At 37.1% G+C, this 24,579-nt stretch overlaps 1 protein-coding gene across 1 annotated transcript in view; it reads left to right on the plus strand.

Moving 5' to 3' along the window:
- LOC308243470 (disintegrin and metalloproteinase domain-containing protein 32-like) overlaps positions 1-24,579 on the plus strand; it is a gene marked incomplete at both ends in the record, with an annotated part of 77,558 nt that overhangs the window by 35,964 nt on the left and 17,015 nt on the right. The window contains 4 exons of the mRNA XM_080659016.1: positions 4,491-4,627; positions 5,578-5,755; positions 13,028-13,120; positions 21,734-21,929. Of these exons, the coding sequence (XP_080515142.1) occupies positions 4,491-4,627; positions 5,578-5,755; positions 13,028-13,120; positions 21,734-21,929 (604 nt within the window). The remainder of the gene's footprint in view (positions 1-4,490; positions 4,628-5,577; positions 5,756-13,027; positions 13,121-21,733; positions 21,930-24,579) is intronic.

Below are 24,579 nucleotides of genomic sequence, written 5' to 3' on the forward strand. Positions count from 1 at the left end.
GTTGTTTCTCTTTTTTTCTGTTACAAACAATATTTAATAAACATTCCTATACATACCTCTTCCAATCTCCACATTATCTTTTTTTTATAAAAACGGAAACCAAGAATAAGAATCTCTGCTTTTAGATAGGCAATACTCCTGCTCAGATAGAGGCCTTAATTTCTTAGCTATTTTTGTAGCTAGTTTTTTTCTAAGTTTCATCCAATGTTATGAAAGCAGAAATAACATTTGTAACTTTAAGGAAGCTTCTTTAAAGGGATGGTACCCATTATTCATTGTGGCCTTTCTTGAATCTGCTGTTTAAAATGCCATATGAAGACAAGTGCTTTATTTCAGAAAGGTGGAATAGGAAGCTGGAAGGAGCTCAGATCCCTGAAAACCAAGAAGCTGCTTTTATGTGTGTGAGAAATTTTTTTCTCTTCTAAGTCATTTTTATGTTGAATTTTCTATCTCATGCAATTAATTACATTGAATCCTAGCAATTCAGGAGTATTCTTGTAAATAGGATAGAACTGGATCAATTTTCTCTTTCGAATATGAAAATACCTGTATTTTAATTATTTCAGTTTAAATCATGAACATTCTTGTGCTTATCAATAGTTTTGGAATTAATGTTATCACCTTATTTTCCATTTTTTCCTGTTTGTTTCTTTGCCTCCACTGCTTTGCCAACAGTCCAGTATCACTAAGGAAAATTATAAATAACATTCTTTAGGAAAAAGGAAAGTGATCCCAAGTGGGAGATCAAAGTCAGAGGGAATGAAGAGGAATAAAAAAAAGTTTGAATATGGCCTGCAAGCATCAATAATAGTTGTGTCTGGTGAGATTAAAATAGACACAAGATTAAATTCAAACAAGTGACAATAACGTATCATAGGTGACAGTCTGATAACATAGTCTAAGCTGTGGCTGGAAAGCATGTGCCAATTTAGGGACCACATTTCTCTGACCTCATATAAGAGGGAGCCATGTTCCATGAATAGGAGCAATGTGTGTCACTACTTGGATGGCGCAGTTAAAACTTGTGTGAGCCTTTCCCCTGGTGAGCTTAATGAAAAATCTATAATAATAAAAGGGTAATATGCTAATTAGATGGGACAGCTGAACGACCTTCCGGATGTCATTCCAGACATTCTTTCGGACGAAGCCATGGTGGGGGCTGAGGCAGAGGCAGTGAGGGGCGATCAGGCAGGCAGGCAAGTGGTTAGGGGCTATCAGGCAGGCAGCCGCTCTCCCCTTCAAGATGGCTAAGATAATCGTGATGAATATCACAGCAAAGGGCCATACTGTAATTGATAATAAGGCTTATTTACCATAAAGCTTCAGTGATTAAGACAGCGGTAAGACAAATAAATAGAACGATGGATTAGAATAGAGAGTTTAGAAATAGACAAATGATAGGCATTTTTAAAAAAAATCCTCACCTGAGGATATTTTTTCATTGATTTTTAGAGAGAATGGAAGAGAGAGGGAAAGACAGAGAAATATCGATGTGAGAGAAAGACATCAATTGGTTGCCTCTTGCATGTGCCCTGACCCGGGCCTGGGCTAGGGAGGATCCTGCAACCAAGGTATGTGCCCTTGACCAGAATCGAATCCTGGACCCTTTGGTCTGCTGGCCGATGCTCAGTATGCACTGAGCCAAACTGGCTAGGGCTATACTAAAATTTTTACAAAGATGATTGTCATGTACTTGCTAGTGGGCAATGTTTTTTATTGAGCTAATATTGGTATATTACATTATACTTTTAAGTTTCAGGTATACAACATAATTTGACATCAGTATACACTGCAGTGTGATAACTAAAAGTCTGATAATAGTGGATAGTCTTTTTGATAAATTAATTTAACTTTTATTCAAAATATAAAACTCAGGTAGATTGTAGATCTATATGTAAAATTAAACATAAATCCTTGGAAGGTAAAAAAGGAACATAGCTTCATGTCTATGGGCATAGGGAAAGTTTTCTTAAAGTGGATACAAAAAACACTAATGATAAAGAAAATGTTGGATGCATTGGACCACATCAAATTAAGGAAATTTTGTTCATGAAAAGACATTAAGAGAGTGAAAAGACAAGCCACAGAGTAGGGAAAGTATTTGCTATGCATGACTAAGAACAACTCTCATACAGAATATATAAAATGCTTCCACAAAACAATAAAAAGGCTAATGCAATAGAAAATTGACAAGATACTTGAATAAATACTTCACACAAAAAGCCAATTTGTCAGAAATATATGAGATGCAAGTTAAAACTTAATGAAATATTTACCTTATGCCCATCAGAAATGATAACAAAAAACAAACAGCACTAAGTGTCCCATTCTCCTTGTCAAGGAGGTTATATGTGTACTTGTTAAATATATGAGAAGCCTAATCCAAGAATGTGATTTCCCTTGATACCAGTTCCTATGTCATTGAGAATGCTAGCTGGAAGTAGATATCACCCTTAAACTCAGTGTTTTGTTATGTGGGCACTTCATGAGCTCAGAGGTGGAATATTATGTGGATTATTCTAAGTGTACATGAGAGCTGTCATAAGAGATTAAGTAACTTGAAGATCATGGTTCAGATAGCCAAAATATAACGTAAAAACAGCCCTTTTATATACTTACTAGAGGCCAGGCGCACGAAATTCGTGCACTGGGGGGGGGGGTGTCCCTCAGCCCAGCTTGCACCCTCTCCAATCTGGGACCCCTCGAGGGATGTCCGACTGCCCGTTTAGGCTTGATCTCACCAGGACTGCTGGCTCCCAACTGCTTGCCTGCCTGCCTTCCTGATTGCCACTAACTGCTTCTGCCTGCCAGCCTGATCACCCCCTAACCACTCCCCTGCCAGCATGATTGGTGTCTAACTGCTCCCCTGCAGGCCTGATCACCCCTAACTGCCCTCCCCTGCAGGCCTGGTTCTCCCCAACTGCTCTCCCCTGCAGACCTGGGTCCCCCCAACTGCCCTTCCCTGTAGGCCTGGTCACCCCCAACTTCCCTCCTCTTCCGGCCTGGTCACCCCTAACTGCCCTTCCCTGTAGGCTTGATCGTCCCCAACTGCCCTCCCTTGCAGACCTGGTCCCTCCCAACTGCCCTCCCCTGCTGGCCTGATCGCCCACAACTGCCCTCCCTTGCAGGCCTGGTCCCTCCCAACTGCCCTCCCCTACTGGCCATCTTGTGGTGGCCCTCTTGTGACCACATGGGGAGAGGATCTCTGCCCACATGGGGGCAGCCATCTTGTGTGTTGGAGTGGTGGTCAATCTGCATATTACTCTTTTATTAGATAGGATAGAGGCCTGGTGCATGGGTGGGGGCCAGCTGGTTTGCCCTGAAGGGTGTCCTGGATCAGGGTGAGGGTTCCATTGGGGCGTGTGGCAGCCTGGGCGAGGGGCCTGTAGTGGTTTGTAGGCTGGCCACGCCCCCTGGCGATCCAAGTGGAGGCCCTGGTATCTGGGATTTATTTATCTTCTACAATTGAAACTTTGCAGCTTGGAGCGGAGCCAAGCCTCCTGCTCGCTCCGTGGCGGCAGCCATTTCTGTTGGGATTTATTTATCTTCTATAATTGAAACTTTGTAGCCTTAAGCGGAGGCCAAGACAGGCCAGGGCTGCAGAAGCTTGGCTTCCTCCATCACCGGGGGCAACCCTAGCCTCCTGCTCTCTCCAGCTCCATGGTTGCCGCCATTTTTGTTGGGATTTACTTATCTTCTGTGATTGAAACTTTGTAGCCTTGAGTGGATGCCTGGGCCTGCCAGGGTGTGTGGAAAGCTTGGCTTCCTCCATCTCTGGGGAAACCCAAGCCTCCCTCCTGCTCGCTCTGTGGCCACAGCCATCTTGGTTGGGATTAATTTGCATGCTCGCTCCTGATTGGCTTATGGGCATGGCTTGTGTGTGTAGCGGAGTTTGCATATTACACTTTTATTAGATAGGATTATGTTAATTATGCAAATGTTTAATTAGGGTAAAGCCTGGCACCAACTCAATATGCTTATCCTATATAATAAAAGGGTAATAGGCAAATTGATTGAATGGTGGAACAACTGGTTGCTATGACATGCACTGGCCACCAGGGGGCAGACAGTCAACGCAGGAGCTGCCCTCTGTTGGTCAGTGTGCTCCCACAGGGGGAGCACCGCTCAGCCAGAAGCTGGGCTGATGGCTGGCGAGTGCAGCAGTGTCAGGAGCCTCTCCCTCCTCTGTGGCCACAGGAGAGGGCCTAAGCCGTCAGTCGGACATCCCCTGAGGGCTCCCGGACTGTGAAAGGGCACAGGCTGGGCTGAGGACCCCCCCTAAATGTGCACAAATGTCGTACACTGGGCCTCTAGTATCTCAATAAAATTTCATAAGAAGAGCTTCCGCTTCTCACTTGTCCAAGAAACTGTATTTACCTATTCTTAAAGTACTTGATAGAACAATAAAAATGTTCAAGATTAGGAAAAATATTTTTAACACAACTTCAATGAATTGTTTTTCATTTTCATTTTCTTTGTTGTTAATGCAGTATTCGGAGGAGATAACTTTGGAGGCATTTTCAGTAATTGTTACCCAGATGCTGGGACTCAATCTGGGAATATCATATGATGACTCAAATAAGTGCCAGTGTTCAGGAGCCATTTGTGTAATGAATGCAGAGACTGTGTAAGTTTTTAAATACTAAGATTTATTTATTATGTTTATTTTGTTTTAAACATTTGAAGCACAACTATAGTGTTTACTTATAGCACACATTAGCTATAAATGGACCAACTACTATGAAATATAAACAGGAAATAGTCAGTGTAAGAGGAGCATGGAGGGAGATGTACCATTAAGAACAGTCAAGGATAACAAATCCAATCTGCAAGATACATTATCAGACAAAATAGATTTTACAACAAAGGCTATAAAAGAGACAAATGAGAACATAACGATAAAGGGAATAATCCAACAAGAGGATATAACCATTGTAAACATTTATGCACCCAACATAGGAGCACCTAAATAAATAAAGCAAACTGATGGTCATAAAGTGAGAGATCAACAGTAATACAGTCATACAAAGGGATTTTAATAAATATACCCAGAAGTGGGAATTTTGGATCATATGGGCTGCTATATTTTTAATTTTTTGAGGAACCTCTCTACTATTTTTTGTAGCAGCAGTGCCAATTTACATTGCCATCAATAGTGTTCCAGGATTTCAATTTCTTCACAACCTTGCCAGCACTTATTTAAAAAAAATTAGCCATTCTGACATGTGAGGTGATATCTCATTGTGGTTTGGACTTGCATTTCCCTGATGTTTAGTGATTTTGTGCACCTTGCCATTTATATGTCATCTTTGGAAAAATGTCTCTTTAAGCCTTTATCCATTTTCTAGTCCGTTGTTTGTTTTTGCTATTGAGTTGCACTTAATTTTGTTTTCGTAAGGACATCTGTTCCAGTGAATAAATCATATGATTTCCTCAAGTATGATTTTGGCCTCTAAGCTTTCATTATGAACATTTATAATTTTTATTGAATTTTACATTTTGAAATTAATTAATTTATATAATAGAATTTTGTTTTCAAGAGTATGCTGCAACAACATTATACGGATTCATCTTTAGGCAGTCCAGTGGTGTGAAGACTTTTAGCAATTGCAGTTTGAGTGACTTTAAAAGTTTCATTTTAAATATGGGTGCCCAATGTCTTCAGAATAAGCCACAAATGCAAGTGGCTCCAAAAGCAGTCTGTGGCAACGGCAAAGTGGAGAGCCCTGAAGTTTGTGACTGTGGTACTGAGGATGTAAGTCTGATAACTAGGAAAATTGATTAGTACACTTATTGTTGCAGTTAATCTCTTTGTGAAATTAAGGTTGAAATATATGCAAGAATATACTGTCTGAGTTATACAGATGAAAAAGTTTTGAACAAATATAAAATGTACTCCAAAAAATTAATGCTGATGGGAAAAACGGGAGTTTAGAATGAGGTTTCTAGTTCCAGACTAAATATATAAGATCTTTCCAAACTTATGCTTAACCTTTGGACATTTTATAAATGTCTTATTGAATATTAATGTGATAATGGACTATCAAGTATCCTTTAGGGTCTGACTTCACAATGGAACCAGTATTATGGTAAGAGAGGTCTGTGTTAATATTACAGTCTGAACAATTGGGAGATTTTGATGGGAAATCCTGAAACTCTGAATGCAAAAGGTCCAGGATATAATGATTCTAGACAATGAAGTATTTGTAGAAATACAGCAGATGTCATAAATTTCTATGATTACAAAATAAATAGATGGAAATAATATTAGGGTTTGATATGTATATGGGTTTGAATATACTTGTGCATATATCGTGTTGTTTTAATTACTGTGCCTTTTTTTTGGTATTATATTTTACCATTTGGTAGAACAAGTTTTCTCTCTTTACTCTTTATTTTCAAATTATTTTGGGGGGAGCATAATCTACATATGATAAAATTTAATAATTTTATATATACAGATTGATGAATTTTGACAAATGTATATAAACATTGGTGCAGATTTTTTTCATTATACCCCAAACTTGGTCATTATACCCAAAAGTTGCAGTCATTTCCACCTGTTCTCATCTTCAGACCACTTCTGATTTTGTCAGTTTTACCTGATCAAGAAAGTCATATGAGTCCTGGCCAGTTTGCTCAGTGGCTAGAGCATTAGCCTGCACACGAAAGGGTCTTAGGTTTGATTCTAGGTCAAGGGCATGTACCTGTGTTGCAGGTTTGATACCTGGCCCTGGTCAGGGCTCGTATGGGAGGCAACCAATCCATGTGTCTCTCTCACATTGATGCTTCTGTCGCTCCTGCTCCCTTCTTCCTTCCTCTCTCTCTAAAAAATGAATGGAAAAAACTATTCTCGGGTGAGGATTAACAACAAAAAAAAGTCATATGAAAGAAATGATACAACACATATTCTTTGTATCTAGCTTCTTCCTTTCAATACAGTATTTTTGAGATTCAGCCACATTGTTTTATGTCATACTAGTCTTTCCTTTTTATTTTGAGTTATATTTCATTGTTTGGGCCATTATTCTGAACTCCTAAAATAATTGCTGGGTCATATAATAAGTGTATTTTTATGAGAAACTTCCAAACTATCTTCCAAAGTGGCTGTATCATTTTATAATCCTATCAGCAGTATATGAAACGTTGCCTCTACATCCTCATCAGAAATTGATATTGCAGCCTTTAAATTTTAGCCATTCCTATGATTTTGATTTATATTTCCTTGATGACATGTTGAGCATGTTTTCATGCCCTTATTGGCCACTTGTTGTTTGAATAATATGTTTAAATACTTTGCCAGTTTTAAAAATGAAGTTGCTTATTTTTTTATTATCAACTTTTAAGAGTTCTTTGTATAGGCTGGATACCAGTTCTTTGTCAGACATGTATATTACAAATATTTGTTTTCGATGTATGGCTTACTCATTCAGTTTCTGAACCAAGTCTTTGAAAAGCAGGCATTACTTATTTTTATAAAGTCCAATTTATAACCTTTTCTGCTGTGGCCATGCTTTTTATATTTTAATAAATCTTTGCTTACCCAAGGTAATAAATATTTTCTATGTTTTGTACTAGAAGTTATACAATTATAACTTTTAAATTTAGCCTGTGATACATTTGTTTTTATATTTGAGAGATTTGGGTTAACATTTATTATCCTTTATGTGAATATAGTGGGTTTTTTTAGCAGTATTTGTTAAAGTAACTATTCACCATTGTTTTATCTTAACACCTTATGAAAATAAGTTACCACACATGTGTATCTATCCCTGAATTTTTTTCTGTTTCTTAAAATATGTCCATTATTATGCCAATTCCACACTCTCTTAATTAATGTACTTTTACAGTAAATCTTGAAAACACAGTGTAAATCATCCAACTTTACTTGTCTTTTCCAGTATAGTTTTACTATTCTAGTACCTTTATATTTCCACATTAATTAGAGAATCAGCATGTGAATGTAGGAACTTTGATTGGAATTGTGTTGCATCCATACATAAATTTTCTGGAATTACTTTCTTACCAATATTGAGTATGTCTATGCCATGGTGTTAAATTTACGTCTTCTTCTTTTTAAAAAATGTTTTTATTGATTTTATTGGGATGAAGTTAGTTAATAAAATTGTATAGGTTTCAACTGTATAATTCTATAATACATCATTTGTATATTGTAGTGTGTGTTCACTACTCATAGTCTAGTCTCCTTTTATCCCCCCTTTACCCTCTTCTACCACTCCCCACTCCCTTTTCCCTTTGATAATCACCATACTGTTGTCTGTGTTTTTTTTTTTTTTCATTTTAGTTTTTTACTTACTCTCTTCACCTTTTTAACCTAACCCCCAACCCACCTCTCCTCTGAAAGCCGTCAGTTTGTTCTCTGTGTTTATGAGTATGTTTGTATTATGTTTGTTCGTTTCTTTGTTCATTAAATTCCATATATAAGAAAAATCATAAGGTATTTTATCTTTCTCTGACTGGCTTATTTCACTTAGCATAATTATCTCCAGGTCCATCCATGCTGTTGAAAAAGGTGAGTTAGTTAGTTCTTTTTTTTTTCTTTAATCCATTCATCTACGGAAGGGCACTTGGGCTGCTTCCAAATCTTGGCTATTGTAAATAGCATGGCAATGAACGTAAAGATGTATATATTCTTTTGAATTAGTGTTTAAGGTTTCTTAGGCTGTATTTCCAGAAGTGGGATCACTAGGTCAAATGGAAGTTCCATTTTTAATTTTTTGAAGTAACTCCATACTGTTTTCCACAGTGGTTGTACCAGTCTGCATCCCCACCAATAATGCATGAGGTTTCCCTTTTCTCCATATCCTCTCCAACACTTGTTGTTTGTTAGTTTATTGATGGTAGCCATTCTGTCAGGTGTGAGTTGATATCTCATTGTGGTTTTAATGTGCATTTCTCTGATGATTAGTGATGCTGAGCAATTTTTTCACATGTCTACTGGCTATCTGAATGTCCTCCTTGGAGAAGTGTCTATTTAGGTCTTTTGTCCATTTTTTTAAAGTAGAGTGTTCATCTTCCTGGTGTTGAGTTGTATAAGTTCTTTAATTTGTTTAGTTTTTGTGTAGTTTTACTGGTTTTGATAGTATTAATATTTTATGTAACCATTGCTAGTATAAAAAACATTATTGACTTTGTAAGTCCACCTTGGACCTAGTGTTGATTAGATGTATTGAGAATGGTCTTTCTTGTTTTGTTCTTATTTTTAGGGAGAAAGCTTTCTGATTTTCACCACTAAACATGATGGTAGATATAACCTTTTTTAAAAATTATTTTTTAAAACAGATGCCCTCTATCATGTTCAGGAAGTTTCCTTCAGTTTGTAGTTAGCTGAAAACTTTGAGCCAAAAATTAGTGTTGAACTTTGTTAAATGTCTTATTTCTGTGTCTATTGGGCTGATCATATGCATTTTCTCCTTTTTCCCCTATTAATCTAGTGCATTTTACTGGCTGGTTTTGAATGCTAACCCAATCATGCATTACTGAGATTAGCTCCACTTGGAGTTTGATCTACCTGGCTCGTTAGCTAGATTTAATTAGCCAATGTTTCTTTAGGATTATGGCACTGTTTTCACAAGGAGATTGTGAAAGAATTTAAGATTGGTGTTATTCCTATTTATTTTTTTACATTGTGGAAAAGTACTTAACATTAGATCTACACTCTTAAATCTACCCTTCTAGAATATTTATAGTTTTGCATTTTACATTTAGGTTTATGATGCATTTTGAAGGTGTGTGTGTGTTGGGGGGGGGGGGGGAGGCGCATGTATGAAAGGTATAGGGACAGTGTCTAGAGTTATTATTTTCCATGTGGATGTCCAGTTGTCTAGCACCATTTATTGAAAAGACTATTTATTCTCCACTGAATTGCAATTGCACCACTGTCAAAGATTTTATTATCTCAGTCTATTTCTTGGGTCTGTATTTTGTTTAAATTATATCTTTGTCTATTCTTTTGTGAATACCATACAGTCATTAGTTCAGTTTATAGTAAGTTTTGAAATTGGGTATTGTCAGTCTTTCCATTTTTCTCTTCTCCCTTCTCCTCTTTTTCCTCCACCTCCTCCTTTTTCTTCATCTGTATTATATTGACTTTTGTGGTCCTTTTGCCTCTTCATAAAAACTTTAGAGTCAGTTTGTCATCTCGCTGGAATTTTAATTGGAATTACATTGAATCTCTAGATCAGGTTGAGAAGAACTGACAACTTAATAATATTGAGTTTTTCTATCCATGAACATGAAATATATCTCTATTTATTTATATCTTCTTTGATTTCTTTTATCATAGTTTTGTAGTTTTTCTCACATATATCCTGTAAAATTTTGTTAGAACTATTCCCAAGTACTTCATTGTTTTGGTGGTCATGTAAATGAAATTGTGTTTTTTATTTCAAAGTTCCATTTTTTAATTGCTTCTATACAGAAAAACAATTGAATTTTGTGTATTAACTTTGGTATCCAGCAACTTTGATATAATCACTTATTAGTCACAGGAAGTTTTTGTTGTTGCTGTTGTTTGGCTGATTATTTGGAATTTCCCTTGCATGTATGGACACAACAATTTTGCTTCTTTCTTTCTAACATGTATTTTTTTAAACATTTATTTTCTTTTATTATTGCACTAGAGGCCTGGTGCATAATTTCGTGCACCAATGGGGGGCCCTCAGCCTGGCCTGCGGGATTGGGCTGAAACCGGCTCTCCAACATCCCCCGAGGGGTCCCGGATTGCAAGAGGGCACAGGCCAGGGCAAGGGACCCCACCGGTGCATGATCAGTGCTGGGAAGGGACCACAGGAGGCTCCAGGGCATGTCCAGCCCATCTTGTTCAGTCCCAATTGGCTGGACCTACCAGTTGGAGCAGCTGCCCCCTGGTGGTCAGTGCACGTCATAGCGAGTGGTTGAGCACCTTAGCATATCATTAGCATGTTAAGCTTTGATTGGTTGAATGGCCAACCAGATGACCAGACACTTAGTATATTAGGCTTTTATTATATAGGATTAAGATAAGGATTATGACAGGAGTCGTGAGACGGGGCATCTTGGTCTTGTTCCCAGTCTAAGGGGAAAGTCTTATCTCACCATAAGTATGATGTCAGCTACAGACATTTTAGTTGTAGTTTATAATCCTCACCTGAGGATATTTTTTCCCCATTTATTATTATTATTTTTTAAAGTAAAAGGGAGGCAGTGGGGTAGGGGGTGAGAGAAAATCAATGTGAAAGAGACATCTATTAGTTGCTTCCTACACATGCTCCAATTGGTCTTGGGGATTGAACCTGCATCCCAGGGTTGTGCCCTTGACTGGGAATCAAACTCACAACCCTTTGGTACATGGGCCAACCACTGAATAAAACTGGTCAGGGCTGTAGACTTTTTTAGAAGTTATCAGATGGAGAAAGATTCTCTATTTCTGTTTTGCTAATATTTTGTATAATAAATGTGAGTTGTATTTTGTCTGATGCCTTTTCTATACCAGTTATTATCCTATATAGTAAAAGGGTAATATGCAAATTAACCATCACTCCGTCACAAATATGGCGGCACCCATAGCCACAAGATGGTGGTGCCCAGTCCCCTCAGCCTCGCCGGAGTCCCCCAGTCCTAGGGGGGCTGCTGCTGAGAGCAGGCAGCGTGAATGGCCTGGTGGAATGCTTGCTTTGTCGCTATGGTGATGAAGGGCCTCTGGGCAGTGGGCACAGAGCAGCCAGGGCAGGATGCTTGTTTTGTTGCCACAGCGACACCCGGGCCACAGAGGGCGTCAGGGTAGCCTACTGCATGCAATATCGCATGATAGGCTACTAGTGGTCAACCTGTCAACTCTATGGATTATATTAATTGATATTTGAATTATGAACCAGCCTTGCATACTTTGATAAATCCCACTTGGTTGTGATGCCTATTTTTTATACATTGCTGGATTTGATTTACTAATTTTTGCATCCATGCTTATGAGAGATATTGGTCTGTAATTTTCCTTTCTTACAATGTCTTAAACTGGGTTTGGTATTAGCAATATACTGGCCTAAAACAATGAGTTAAGAAGTGTCACACATCAATGCTTGGAGTGTAGTATGTCTGTGATTCCATGGGTTGAAGGTAATAGGAAATCCATGTTTAGTGCTTCTCTGGGATTCTGTCCTAGGTGTTTTTTCTCTTGGTTGATTTTAGTTTGTATCCTTTCTATATAAGAAACCAAAACTGTGAATATACCAGTTATCAGTGAAATGTGTGAGTTTTATCAGGAAATTATCAAAACTGAGGGTGGTTTTGGGACTTCAGTGAACTGGTGATTCCTGTAAAATGCAAGGGCAGTCTTAGGGACCACTTTCTTTACCTTTGCTGTGGGTCTAAATTCTACACACACTCCCCCCCCCAGATTAATTGAGGTATGATTGACAGATAAAAATGGTATATATTTAAGGTATACAGCGTGGTATTTTGATATATATATATACATTGTGAAGTGATTGCAACGGTCAAACTAACATCCATCACCTTGCACAGTTATCATTTGTGTGTGTGTGTGTGTCTGTGTGTGTGTGTGTGTGTGTGTGCGCGCGCGCGCGCGCACGCTGAGAATGCTTTGTCCTATCAAATTTCAAGTTTACAGTCCATTATAGTTAACTGGAGTCATCATGCTGTATAATAGTTTCTCAGAACTAGTTCATTTTCTAAATAATTTTGTATTTTTTTTATCAATATCCCCCTTTACCCCCGACTCGCCTGGCACTGGTAACCACCATTTTACTCTCTTACTATTATCCAGTTTCTGAAAAAAGTTGTTCCATATATTTTGTATAGTATTCTAGTTGATTAAGAGTTAGTGGGGGTTCCAGTTACTCTGATTTGACCTGAAGTACCTTAGTATTTTAATAGTTTAGAAATGTAAAAATCTAAATTTTGAAAGCATTCATATTCTTTCCCAAAACTAAAAAGCCCAGTAAATATAGCTCCTACCAAAGTTTATATTGTTATAACGTATTTTTATTTGTATTTCACTCATTCATAGCAATGTGGACAAGATAGCTGTTGTGATCCTAAACTTTGTGTGCTGAAAGCAGGATCAGTATGTGATATAGGATTATGCTGCAGTAACTGTCAAGTAAGATTTAAGTTTATTAATATCATCCAAGTGTATAATGAATCATGTCTGGGATTCTTTCTTTCCCCTTTATTTTATTTTATTTTTTTCCATCACCACTTATCCCCTATATACCCTCTTCCACCTACACCCACTTCCCCTCCCCCCCTCAATGGTAACCACTGTTGTCCATTTCCATGAGTTATTTCTTTTTTTTTCTTTTTTTTCTCAATCCCTTCACCCGTCCCCCCCTCCCCACATCTGCCTGCTATCTATGAGTCTACCTCTATTTTGATTTTTAATTCAGTTTGTTCATTAGATTCCACATATGAGTGAAATCACTGTCTTCTTCTAACTGGCTTATTTCACTTAGCATAATATTCTCCAGGTCCATCCATGCTGTCGCAAAGGGTAAACTTTTCTTCCTTGTTAGGATGAGTGGTATTCCATTGTGTAAATGTACCATAGCTGTTCTATGCACTCATCTGCTGATGGACACTTGGACTGTTTCCAAATCTTGGCTATTGTAAATAATGCAATGATATGGGGGGGTGTGTGCATATATTCTTTCGAATTAGTGTTTTGGGTTTCTTCGGATAAATTCCCAGAAGTGGAATTGATGGTTCATAAGGCAGTTCCACTTTTAATTTTTTGAGGTAACTCCCTACTGCTTTCCACAATGGCTGCTCCAATTTGCATTTCCACCAACAGTGCATAAGGGTTCCCTTTGCTCCACATCCTCACCAATACTGGTTGTTCGTTGACTTATTGATCATAGCCATTCTGGTAGGTGTTAGCTGATATCTCATTGTGGATTTAATTTGCATTTCACTGATGATTAGTGACTTTGAGCATCTTTTCATATGTCTGTTGGCCATCTGTATGTCTTCTTTGGAGAAGTATCTATTTAAGACCTTTGCCCATTTTTAAGTTGGATTGTTTGTCTGTGTGTGTGTGTGTGTGTGTATGTGTATTGATTTTTATAAATTCTTTATAAATTTTGGACACTAATCTTTTATCAGATGTATTGGTGAATATGTTCTCCCATTCAATGGATTATCTTTTCATTTTGTTTATGGTTTTTTTTGTTCTGCAAAACTTTTTTAGTTTGATGTAGTCCCATTTGTTTTCTTGTTGTTTTGTTTCCCTTACCTGAGGAGTTATGTCAGAAAAATAATTGCTACAAGAAATGTCAGAGATTTTACTGCCTGTGTTTCCTTCTAGGATTTTTTAAAAAAAAATGTATTTTTATTGATTTTAGAGAGGAAGTGAGAGGGAGAGAGAGATAGAAACATCAGTGATGAGAGAAAATCATTGATCGGCTACCTCCTGCATGTCCCACACTGGGGATCAAGCCCGCTACCTGTGCATGTGCCCTGACCAGGAATCGAACCGTAACCTACTGGTTCATAGGTCGACACTCAGCCATTGAGCAACCCTGGCTGGGCTCCTTCTATGATTTTTATGGTTTCAAGTTTAACATTTAAGTTTTTAATTCATTTTGAGTTTATTCTTGTGTATGATGTAAGAAGGTGGCCTAGTTCCCTTTTTTTTTTTTTTTTTTTTTTTTTGCATGTATCTGTCCAATTTTCCCAACAACATTTATTGAATAGACTAGAGGCCTGGAGCACGGATTCATGCACCGGTGGGGTCCCTCAGCCTGGCCTGTGGGGATCAGGCCGAAACCAGCAGTCCAACATCCCCAAGGAGTCCTGGATTGCTAGAGGGTGCAGGCCAGGCTGAGGGACCCCACTGGTGCACAAATCCATGCACTGGGTCTCTAGTATGCATATAAACTCTTTGGTTAATCTCTCCCCACCCTCTCCCTCTCCCCGCTTCCCTCTGAGATGCATCAGTCTGTTCTATGTTTCCATGCCTGTGCATTGAGCATCTGCCCCCTGGTGATCAGTGAGCATCATAGCTACAGGTCAAATGATGGAACAGTTGAACAGTTGGGCACTTAGCATATTAGCCTTTTATATAGAGAGATTATCTTTAGCCCTTTGTATGTTTTTGCCTCCTTTGTCAAATGTTAATTGACTCTAAAGGCATGGGTTTATTTCTGAGCTTTTTATTTTGTTCCATTGATCTGTATGTCTGTTTTTATGCTGTTTGATTACTATGGCCTTGTAATATAGTTTGATATCAGGTAGCATTATTTCTCCAATTTTGTTCTTCTTTCTCAAGATCACTGTTGCTATTTGGGGTCTTTTGTGGTTCCATATAAATTTTTGGAATATTTTTTCTAGTTCTGTGAAATTTGACATTGGTATCTTGATAGGTATTGTGTTGAATCTGTAGATTGCTTTGGGTAGTATAGACATTTTAATGATGTTAATTCTCCCTATCCATTAACATGGTATACGCTTCCACTTATTTGTATCTTCTTCAATTTCCTTCTTCAGTGTCTTATAATTTTCTGAGTATAGGTCTTTTACATCCTTGGTTAAATTTATTCCTTGTTATTTTATTCTTTTTGAAGCAACTGTGAATGGGATTGTTTTTTAGTTTCCCTTTCTGATAATTCATTATCCTGTCTAATAAAGAGGGAATATGCTAATTGACCCTCATGCCGTCCTCAGCCTGCCTCCGCAGTGCCCCAGTCCCCTCAGCTCTCCAGCCACCAGGGCCAGCCCAAGGCACAGGCAAGCCTCGGATGGCGGCTGCCCAGCCGCCCAGGGCCGCCCAAGGCTCAGGTAACCAGGGCCAGCCGAGGCTTGTGCTGCTGGCAGTGGCAGCAGTAGAGGTGTGATGGGACGTCGCCTTCCCCTGATCATCAGGTTGCCTCCCACCCCTGAGGGCTCCTGGAATGTGAGAGGGGGCAGGCTGAGCTGAGGGACCCCCCCCTCCTCCATTGCATGAATTTTCATGCACCGGGTCTCTAGTTAGTGTATAAAAATTCAACTGATTTCTGTATATTTATTTTGTATCCTGATACTTTACTGAATTCATTCATCAGTTTTAGTTATTTTTGATGGAGCCTTTAGGGTTCTCTATATACAATATCATGTCATCATCTGCAAATGATGATAGTTTTACTTCTTTCAATTTTTTTTCTTTACTGATTAAGGTATTACATATGTGTCCTTATCCCCCCTTGTATCCCCACCCCCCACTCATGCCCTCATCCCCATGGTATCTGTGTCCAATGGTTAGGCTTATATGCATGTGTACAAGTCCTTTGGTTGATCTCTCCTTTACCCCCACTCTCCCCTACATTCCCTCTGAGGTTTGACAGTCTGATCGATGCTTCTATGTCTGGATCTGTTTTTGTTCATCAGTATATGTTCATTATATTCCACCAATGAGTGTGATCATGTGATATTTATCTTTCTCTGACTGGCTTATTTCGCTTAGCATAATGCTCTCCAGTTTTATCCATGCTGTTGTAAATGGTAAGAATTCTTTTTTTTTTTTTATCGCAGTGTAGGTATTCCATTGTGTACATGTACCACAGTTTTTAAATCCACTCATCTGCTGATGGTAAATTGGGCTGCTGTGAACATAGGGGTGCATATATTCTTTCTGATTGGTGTTTCTGATTTCTTGGGATATATACCTAAAAGTGGGATCACTGGGTCAAATGAGAGTTCCATTTTTAGTTTTTTGAGGAAAATTCATACTGTTCTCCACAGTGGCTGCATCAGTCTGCATTCCCACCAACAGTGCATGAGGGTTCCTTTTTCTCTGCATCCTCGCCAGCACTTGTTGTTTGTTGATTTGTTGATGATAGCCATTCTGACAGGTGTGAGATGGTATCTCATTGTTGTTTTGATTTGCATCTCTCTGATGATTAGTGACTTAGAGCATGTTTTCCTATGTCTCTTGGCCTTTCTTATGTCTTCTTTCGAAAAGTATCTATTTAGGACCATTGCCCATTGTTTGATTGGGTTGTTTATCTTCTTTTTGTTATGTTGCATGAGTTCCCTGTAAATGTTGGAGATTAAGCCCTTATCAGTGATAACATTGGCAAATATGTTTTCCCAGGCAGTGGGCTTTCTTGTTGTTTTGTTGATGGTTTCTTTTGCTGTGCAGAAGCTATTTATTTTGATGTATTTCCATTTATTTATTTTCTCTTCAGTTTCCATTGTCCTAGGAGCTGTATCAGTGAAGATATTGCTTCGGCATATGTCTGAGATTTTGCTGCCTGTGGATTCCTCTAATATTTTTATGGTTTCCCATCTTATGTTTAAGTCCTTTAGCCATTTTGAGTTTATTTTTGTGTATGGTATAAGTTGGTTGTCTAGTTTCATTTTTTTTGCATATATCTGTCCAATTTTCCCAATACCATTTATTCAAGAGACTGTCTTGCCTCCATTATATGCTCTTACCTCCTTCATCAAATATTAATTGAGCATAGTTTTTGGGTCCATTTCTGGGTTCTCTATTCTATTCTGTTGATCTATATGTCTGTTCTTGTGCTAGTACCAGGCTATTTTGAGAACAGTGGATTTGTAATATGCTTGATATCTGGTATTAAGATCCCACCTACTTTGTTCTTCTCTCTCAGGATTGCTGCAGCTATCCAGGGTATTTTTTTTTTTTTATCCCAGATGAATTTTTGGAGAGTTCATTCTAGATCTGTGAAATATGCCATTGGTATTTTAATGGGGAATGCATTGAATCTATAGATCGCTTTGGGTAGTATGGACATTGTAATGATGTTGATTCTATCAATCCATGAACATGGTATGTTCTTCCATCTGTTTATGTCTTCCTCTATCTCTTTTTTCAGTGTCCTGTAGTTTTCTGAGTACAGGTCTTTTACCTCCTTAGTTAAGTTTGTTCCTAGGTATCTTAATTTTTTGGGGGGTGCAATGGTAAATAGGATTGTTTTTTAAATCTCTCTTTCTGTAAATTCACTATTGGTGTATAAAATGCCATAGATTTTTGGGTGTTAATTTTGTATCCTGCTACATTGCTGAATTCATTTGTTAAGTCTAATAATTTTCTGATGGAGTCTTTAGCATTTTCTATGTACAGTATCATGTCATCTGTGAATAAGGACAGTTTTACTTCTTTTCCAATTTGTATGCCTTTTATTTCTTCTTCTTGTCTAATTGCTATGGTTAGCACTCACAGTACTATGTTGAACAGGAGTTTAAGGAAGGCCATTTCATAATACTAAAGGGATCAATACACCAAGAGGATATAAGCCTTTTAAACATATATGCACCCAAAGCAGGAGCACCCAAATACATAAAAAAACCCACAACAATTGGAAGATATCAAGGGAGAGAGCGACAACAATGCAATCATAATAGGGGACTTTAATACCCCATTGACATCACTAGATAAATCCTCTAGACAAAAAAATCAGCAAAGAAACAGCAATTCTAAATGACACACTAGATCAGATGGAATTAATTGACATTTTAAGATCATTTCACCCCAAAGCCACAGAATATACATTCTTCTCAAGTGTACATGGGACATTTCAAAGGTAGTCCACATATTGTGTCACAGGCAAAGTCTCTCCAAATCAAGAAGATTGGCATCATATCAAACATCTTCTCATACCACAATGGTATAATATTAGAAATAAACTATAATAAAAACCATCAAAAAAATTCAAACACTTGGAAGCTGAATAGCATGCTATTAAACAATGATCAGATTACCAATGAGATCAAAGAAGAAATTAAAAGCACCCTGAAAACAAATGAGAATGAAAACACAACAATCTAAAACCTGTGGGACACAGTGAAAGCAGTCCTGAGAGGGAAGTTTATAGCTCTATAGGCCTACCTCAAAAAAACCAGAAAAAATGGTAATAAATTATCTCACTCTACAACTTAAAGGATTAGAAAGAGAACAACAAGAAAAGCCCAGAGTGAGCAGAAGGAAGGAGATAATAAAGATCAGAGCAGAAATAAATGATGTACAGACCAAAAAAACAACAACAACAAAAAAAAACCAATACAAAAGATCAATGAAAGCAAGAGCTGGTTCTTTGAAAGGATAAACAAGATTGAAGAACCTCTAGCCAGGTTTACCAAGAAGCAAAGAGACAGGACCTAAATAAGCAAAATCAGAAATGAAAGAGGAGGAATAACAACAGACCCCACAGAAATACAAAGGGTTGTAAAGAAATACTCTGAACAACTCTATTCCAACAAACTAGACAACCTTGAGGAAATGAACATATTCCTAGAAAAATACAACTTTCCAAAACTCAATCAGGAAAAATCTAAACATCTCAATAGGCTGATAACTATATGGAGGAAATTGAAGCAGTCATCAAAAAGCTTCCAGCAAACATAATCCCGAGGCTAGACAGCTTCACAGGGGAGTTTTACCAAACATTCAAAGAACTAAAACCTATCCTCCTCAGACTATTCCAAAAAATTCAAGAGGAAGAAACACTTCCAAGCTCATTCTATGAAGCCAGCATTACCCTAATACAGGGGTGGGCAAACTTTTTGACTCGAGGGCCACAATGGGTTCTTAAACTGGACCAGAGGGCCGGAATAAAAGCATGGATGGAGTGTTTGTGTGAACTAATATAAATTCAAAGTAAAGGAGCAGAGGGAAGAGCAAGAGAACTGGATAGAACAGCCGGATCCGGCCCACGGGCCGTATTTTGCTCATGGCTGCCCTAATACCAAGACCAGATAAAGACAACACAAAGAAAGAGAATTACAGGCCAGTATTCCTCATGAACATAGATGCCAAAATCCTCAACAAAATTCTAGCAAATTGTATCCAGCAGTACATCAGAAAGATCATACACTATGACCAAGTAGGATTTATCCCGGGGATGCAAGGATGGTACAATATCCGCAAATCAATAAACGTGATACATTACATAAACAAATTGAGAGATAAAAATCACATAGTCATACCAATTGATGCAGCAAAAGCATTTGACAAAATTCAATACCCTTTCTTCATAAAAACCCTCAGCAAAATGGGAATAGAGGGATCATATCTCAACAAAATAAAATCCATATATGACAAATCTATAGCCAACATCATACTCAGTGGGCAAAAACTAAAACCATTTCCCCTAAGAACAGGAACAAAGTGATGCCCACTTTCACCACTCCTGTTTGACATGTTCTGCTAATAACTTGTTGATGATTTTAGCATCTATATTCATCAGGGATATTGGCCTGTAATTTTCTTTCTTTGTGGTATCTTTATCTGGTTTTGGAATTAGGATAATGCTGGTTTTGTAAAATGCACTTGGGAGTCTTCTCTGTCTGGGTTTCTTTAGAATACATAGACATATAGCTGTAAGTCAAATAAATGACTTTTCAAACAAAAAAAGATACTAAATTCAGAGTCAGGTTTCTTATTTTGTGAATTTTAGTGGGATGTTGAGGCCTCTTTCTAATGCCATTATCCTCCCTAATTTGATGATGATGTTTTTAAGCCTTGTTTGAGAGCTATTATAGAATTCTTCAATATAGAAAAATCTCCTTTGGAAGGGATTATTTTCATTCACTTTATCCAACATTTATATTTTATAAATAAAAAATGTTACTGCTTGTAGTTAGGTATCTGTGGGTATGTAATTGAAAGACACAATAGTTTCCCATAAATGTATAAATAATGAAACTCCCTAGAAGTAATTTTCAAATGCTGTGTTAGCACAAAATTTAAGTTATGAACTTATTATTCAAAGACCATTTGTCTTAAATATCACAATTTAGGTCATATGGTAAAGGGGTTGACTCCTGATCCCCGTTTTCCTTTTTAGTTCTTTCCATGTGTTTGTAACAAATTCATTATGTGAGAATCCCTTTATTGAACTACAGAACATGGGTTCTTTGTTCTTGACTGTCCTTCACTGAAGCAGTTTAATGTTGTTTTTCTCTAGAATCTCACCATGTGCTATATTCTTAACTATGATCTTTTTTTTTTCCTTTTCTTTTTCAATTCCACAAAAGTTTATTGAATAATTACTACTCACATAGGAAAACATCAATTAAGAAGTATGAGATAGGCCTGGATGCATGGTTCAGTGGTTGAGTGTTGACCTATGAACCAGGAGGTCAAGATTCGATTCCTGGTCAGAGCACATGCCTGGGTTTCGGGCTCGATCCCCAGAGTGGGCCATGCAGGAGGCAACTGATCAATGATTCTCTCTCATCACTGATGTTTCTACCTCTCTATCCCTCTCCCTTCTTCTCTGAAATCAATAAAAAAAATTTAAAAAAAAGTATGAGAGAGATGCCCATTTAAGATTCTTTGTATAAATTTTTAGAATTCTATAAGTGAAAGTTGTTTAACTATAGGATAATTCAGGAGAAAGATTGCATTTATAGATATTCCATATTTATAGACTATGGTTTGAATAAGTCTAATTTATTTGGAAATTGTCTAAATTACACGATTTTCACCCCAAAGGAATAATTATCACAAGCTAAAAGTGATATTTCCTCCCTTGCACTGAAACACAACAAAATTTTGCCTCTCATCACACCATATTTGTGTTATACTTTTCCTTGTGCATATGTTTTATCTCTTGTTTTAATTAAAAACATACTTTATATAGAAGATATTAAGAGACATTAATGACTAAATAATCATCAACCTATAAATGAAAGTAACACAATTTTGAAGTAAATATCAATAACAACAATCTTATATATAATGCTTTATTTTTTATATTTTAATTTCTACTAGATTGAACCAGCAGGTTCACCATGTAGGCCCAGTGTGCATCCTGAGTGTGATCTTCCTGAATTTTGTAATGGATCCTCACCAGCTTGTCCCACTGATATAACGATAATCAATGGGCATTCATGTAAAGCTAAATATATTTGTTATGATGGAGACTGCCATGATCTTAATGCACGTTGTGAATCCATATTTGGAAAAGGTAATATTGTTTTGTAACATCTAAACAGTTGATCTTCAATTTTTTATTAACATCACCAAGACAATGGGCAATCACATATAATTTATATTTTATATGTTTATATGTGTTATATATAAATATAAATTTAAATTATTGTTTAACATGTATATATATTTTTAAATTTATTAAGATATAATTGACAACTAAAAATGCATATATTTATGGTATATGATTTGATGTTTTGATATTCATATATATTGTGAAAAAATTGTTACAATTTTAATACATTATGTTAAGTACTCGCCTCACAGAAAAAAATATTTATATATATATCATATAAATAAGATTGCTGGATCATAAGGTAGTTTATTTTTAATTTTTGAGGAGTCTATATGTTGTTTTCTATAAAAACTGTACTAATTTTATTCCTATGAACAGTATAAAAAAGTTTCCTTCTCTCTACATCCTTGCTAACAATAATCTTTAAAAAAAATAATAGTTATCCTAAAATGTGTGAGTTGTACTTTTGATTTGCATTTCCCTGATGATTAGTGATGTTGAGCACCTTTTCATATATCTGATGACTACACTGTCTTCCTTTGAGAAATGTCTCTTCAAGTCCTTTGCTATTTTAAAATCTCATTATTTGTTTTTGCTATTGACTTGTATGAGTAACATATATTTTAGAGATACATGATTTGTAAATGTTTTCTCTTATGCTATGTTTTCTTTTTTCTTTATTGATTAAGGTATTACATATGTGTCCTTATCCCCCCATTGCCTCCAACCCCCCCAATCATTCCTTCACCCCCCGGTGTCTGTGTCCACTGGTTAGGCTTATATGCATGCATACAAGTCCTTTGGTTGATCTCTCCCCCTTACCCCCACCCTCCCCTACCTTCCCTCTGAGGTTTGACAGTCTGATCGATGCTTCTGTCTCTGGATCTGTTTTTGTTCATCAGTTTATGTTGTTCATTATATTTCACTAATGAGTGAGATCATGTGATATTTATCTTTCTCTGACTATCTTATTTCGCTTAGCATAACACTCTCCAGTTCTATCCATGCTGTTGCAAATGGTAAGAATTCTTCCTTTTTTACTGCAGCATAGTATTCCATTGTGTAGATGTACAACAGTTTTTAAATCCACTCATCTGCTGATGGGCACTTAGGCTGTTTCCAAATCTTAGCTATTGTAAATTGTGCTGCTATGAATATGGGGGTTCATATAACCTTTCTGATTGGTGTTTCTAGTTTCTTGGGATATATTCCTAGAAGTGGGATCACTGGACAAATGGGAGTTCCATTTTTAGTTTTTTTGAGGAAACTCCATACTGTTCTCTACAGTGGCTGCACCAGTCTGCATCCCCACCAGCAGTGCACGAGAGTTCCTTTTTTCTCCGAATCCTCACCAGTACTTGTCATTTGTTGGTTTGTTGATGATAGCCATTCTGACAGGTGTGAGATGGTATCTCATTGTTGTTTTGATTTGCATCTCTCTGATGATTAGTGACTTAGAGCATGTTTTCCTATGTCTCTTGGCCTTTCTTATGTCCTGTTTCGAAAAGTATCTCTTTAGGTTCGTTGCCCATTTTTTGATTGCTTGTTTATCTTCCTTTTGTTACGTTGTATGAGTTCCCTGTAAATGTTGGAGATTAAGCCCTTATCAGTGATAACATTGGCAAATATGTTTTCCCAGGCAGTGGGCTTTCTTGTTGTTTTGTTGATGGTTTCTTTTGCTGTTCAGAAGCTTTATATTTTCATGTAGTCCCATTTGTTTATTTTCTCTTTAGCTTCTATTGCCCTAGGACTGTGTCAGTAAAGATATTACTACGACACATGTGTGAGATTTTGCTGCCTCTTATGCTATGTTTTCTTTTCCCTGTGTTGATTCTTTCCTTTGCTGAGAAATTTTTTTAGTTTAATGCATCCCCACTTGTCTATTTTTGCTTTTGTTTCCTGTGCTTTTGTATCATATGCAAAAAATTATTGCCTGGACTGCTGTCCAAGAGCTTTTTTTCTTATGTTTTCTTCTAGGAGTTTTATTGTTTCAAGTCTTCACGTTTAAGTCTTCCTTACCCCCACCTTTATTGAGATATAATTGACATATAACATTGTATAAGTTTAGTTGTACAATGTGTTGATCTGATTCTCAGATATTATAAAGTGATTAGCACCATAACATTTAGCTAATATTTCCATCATGTCACATAATTACCAAGCCTTTTTTTTTGTGTGGTGAGAATATTCAAGATTTAATCTCTTAACAACCTTCAAGTATGTAAGATACTTTCGAGTATATAATTGCAAGTACATAATACACCTAATCTAATGGTATACATTAGATTTTCAGAACTTAGTCATCGTATAATGAAGCTTGTACCTTTGATGGGCATGAAGAAGGTGAGAGAGAAGTGGCCATGCACAGGCTATATTTAGGAGGTAATGTCATTAAGAGTTGGATTACATAGTAGAGGCAGGAAATGAGGGATAAAGTAAATCAAGGATGATCCCTAAGTGTTAGCCTGTATATCTGGTTGACTAAATGGTTCCATAAACTGAAACAAGGAAATCTAGGGGTAAAACAGAATTTGGTTTTAGGATATGTTCAATTGTAAATGCCTATTAGTCATGAGATGAGGTGAGTCAGATGTTAGGTTATGTTCAGTAT

Source organism: Plecotus auritus, assembly GCF_963455305.1.
Source record: "Plecotus auritus genome assembly, chromosome: 3".
Classification (NCBI taxonomy): domain Eukaryota; kingdom Metazoa; phylum Chordata; class Mammalia; order Chiroptera; family Vespertilionidae; genus Plecotus; species Plecotus auritus.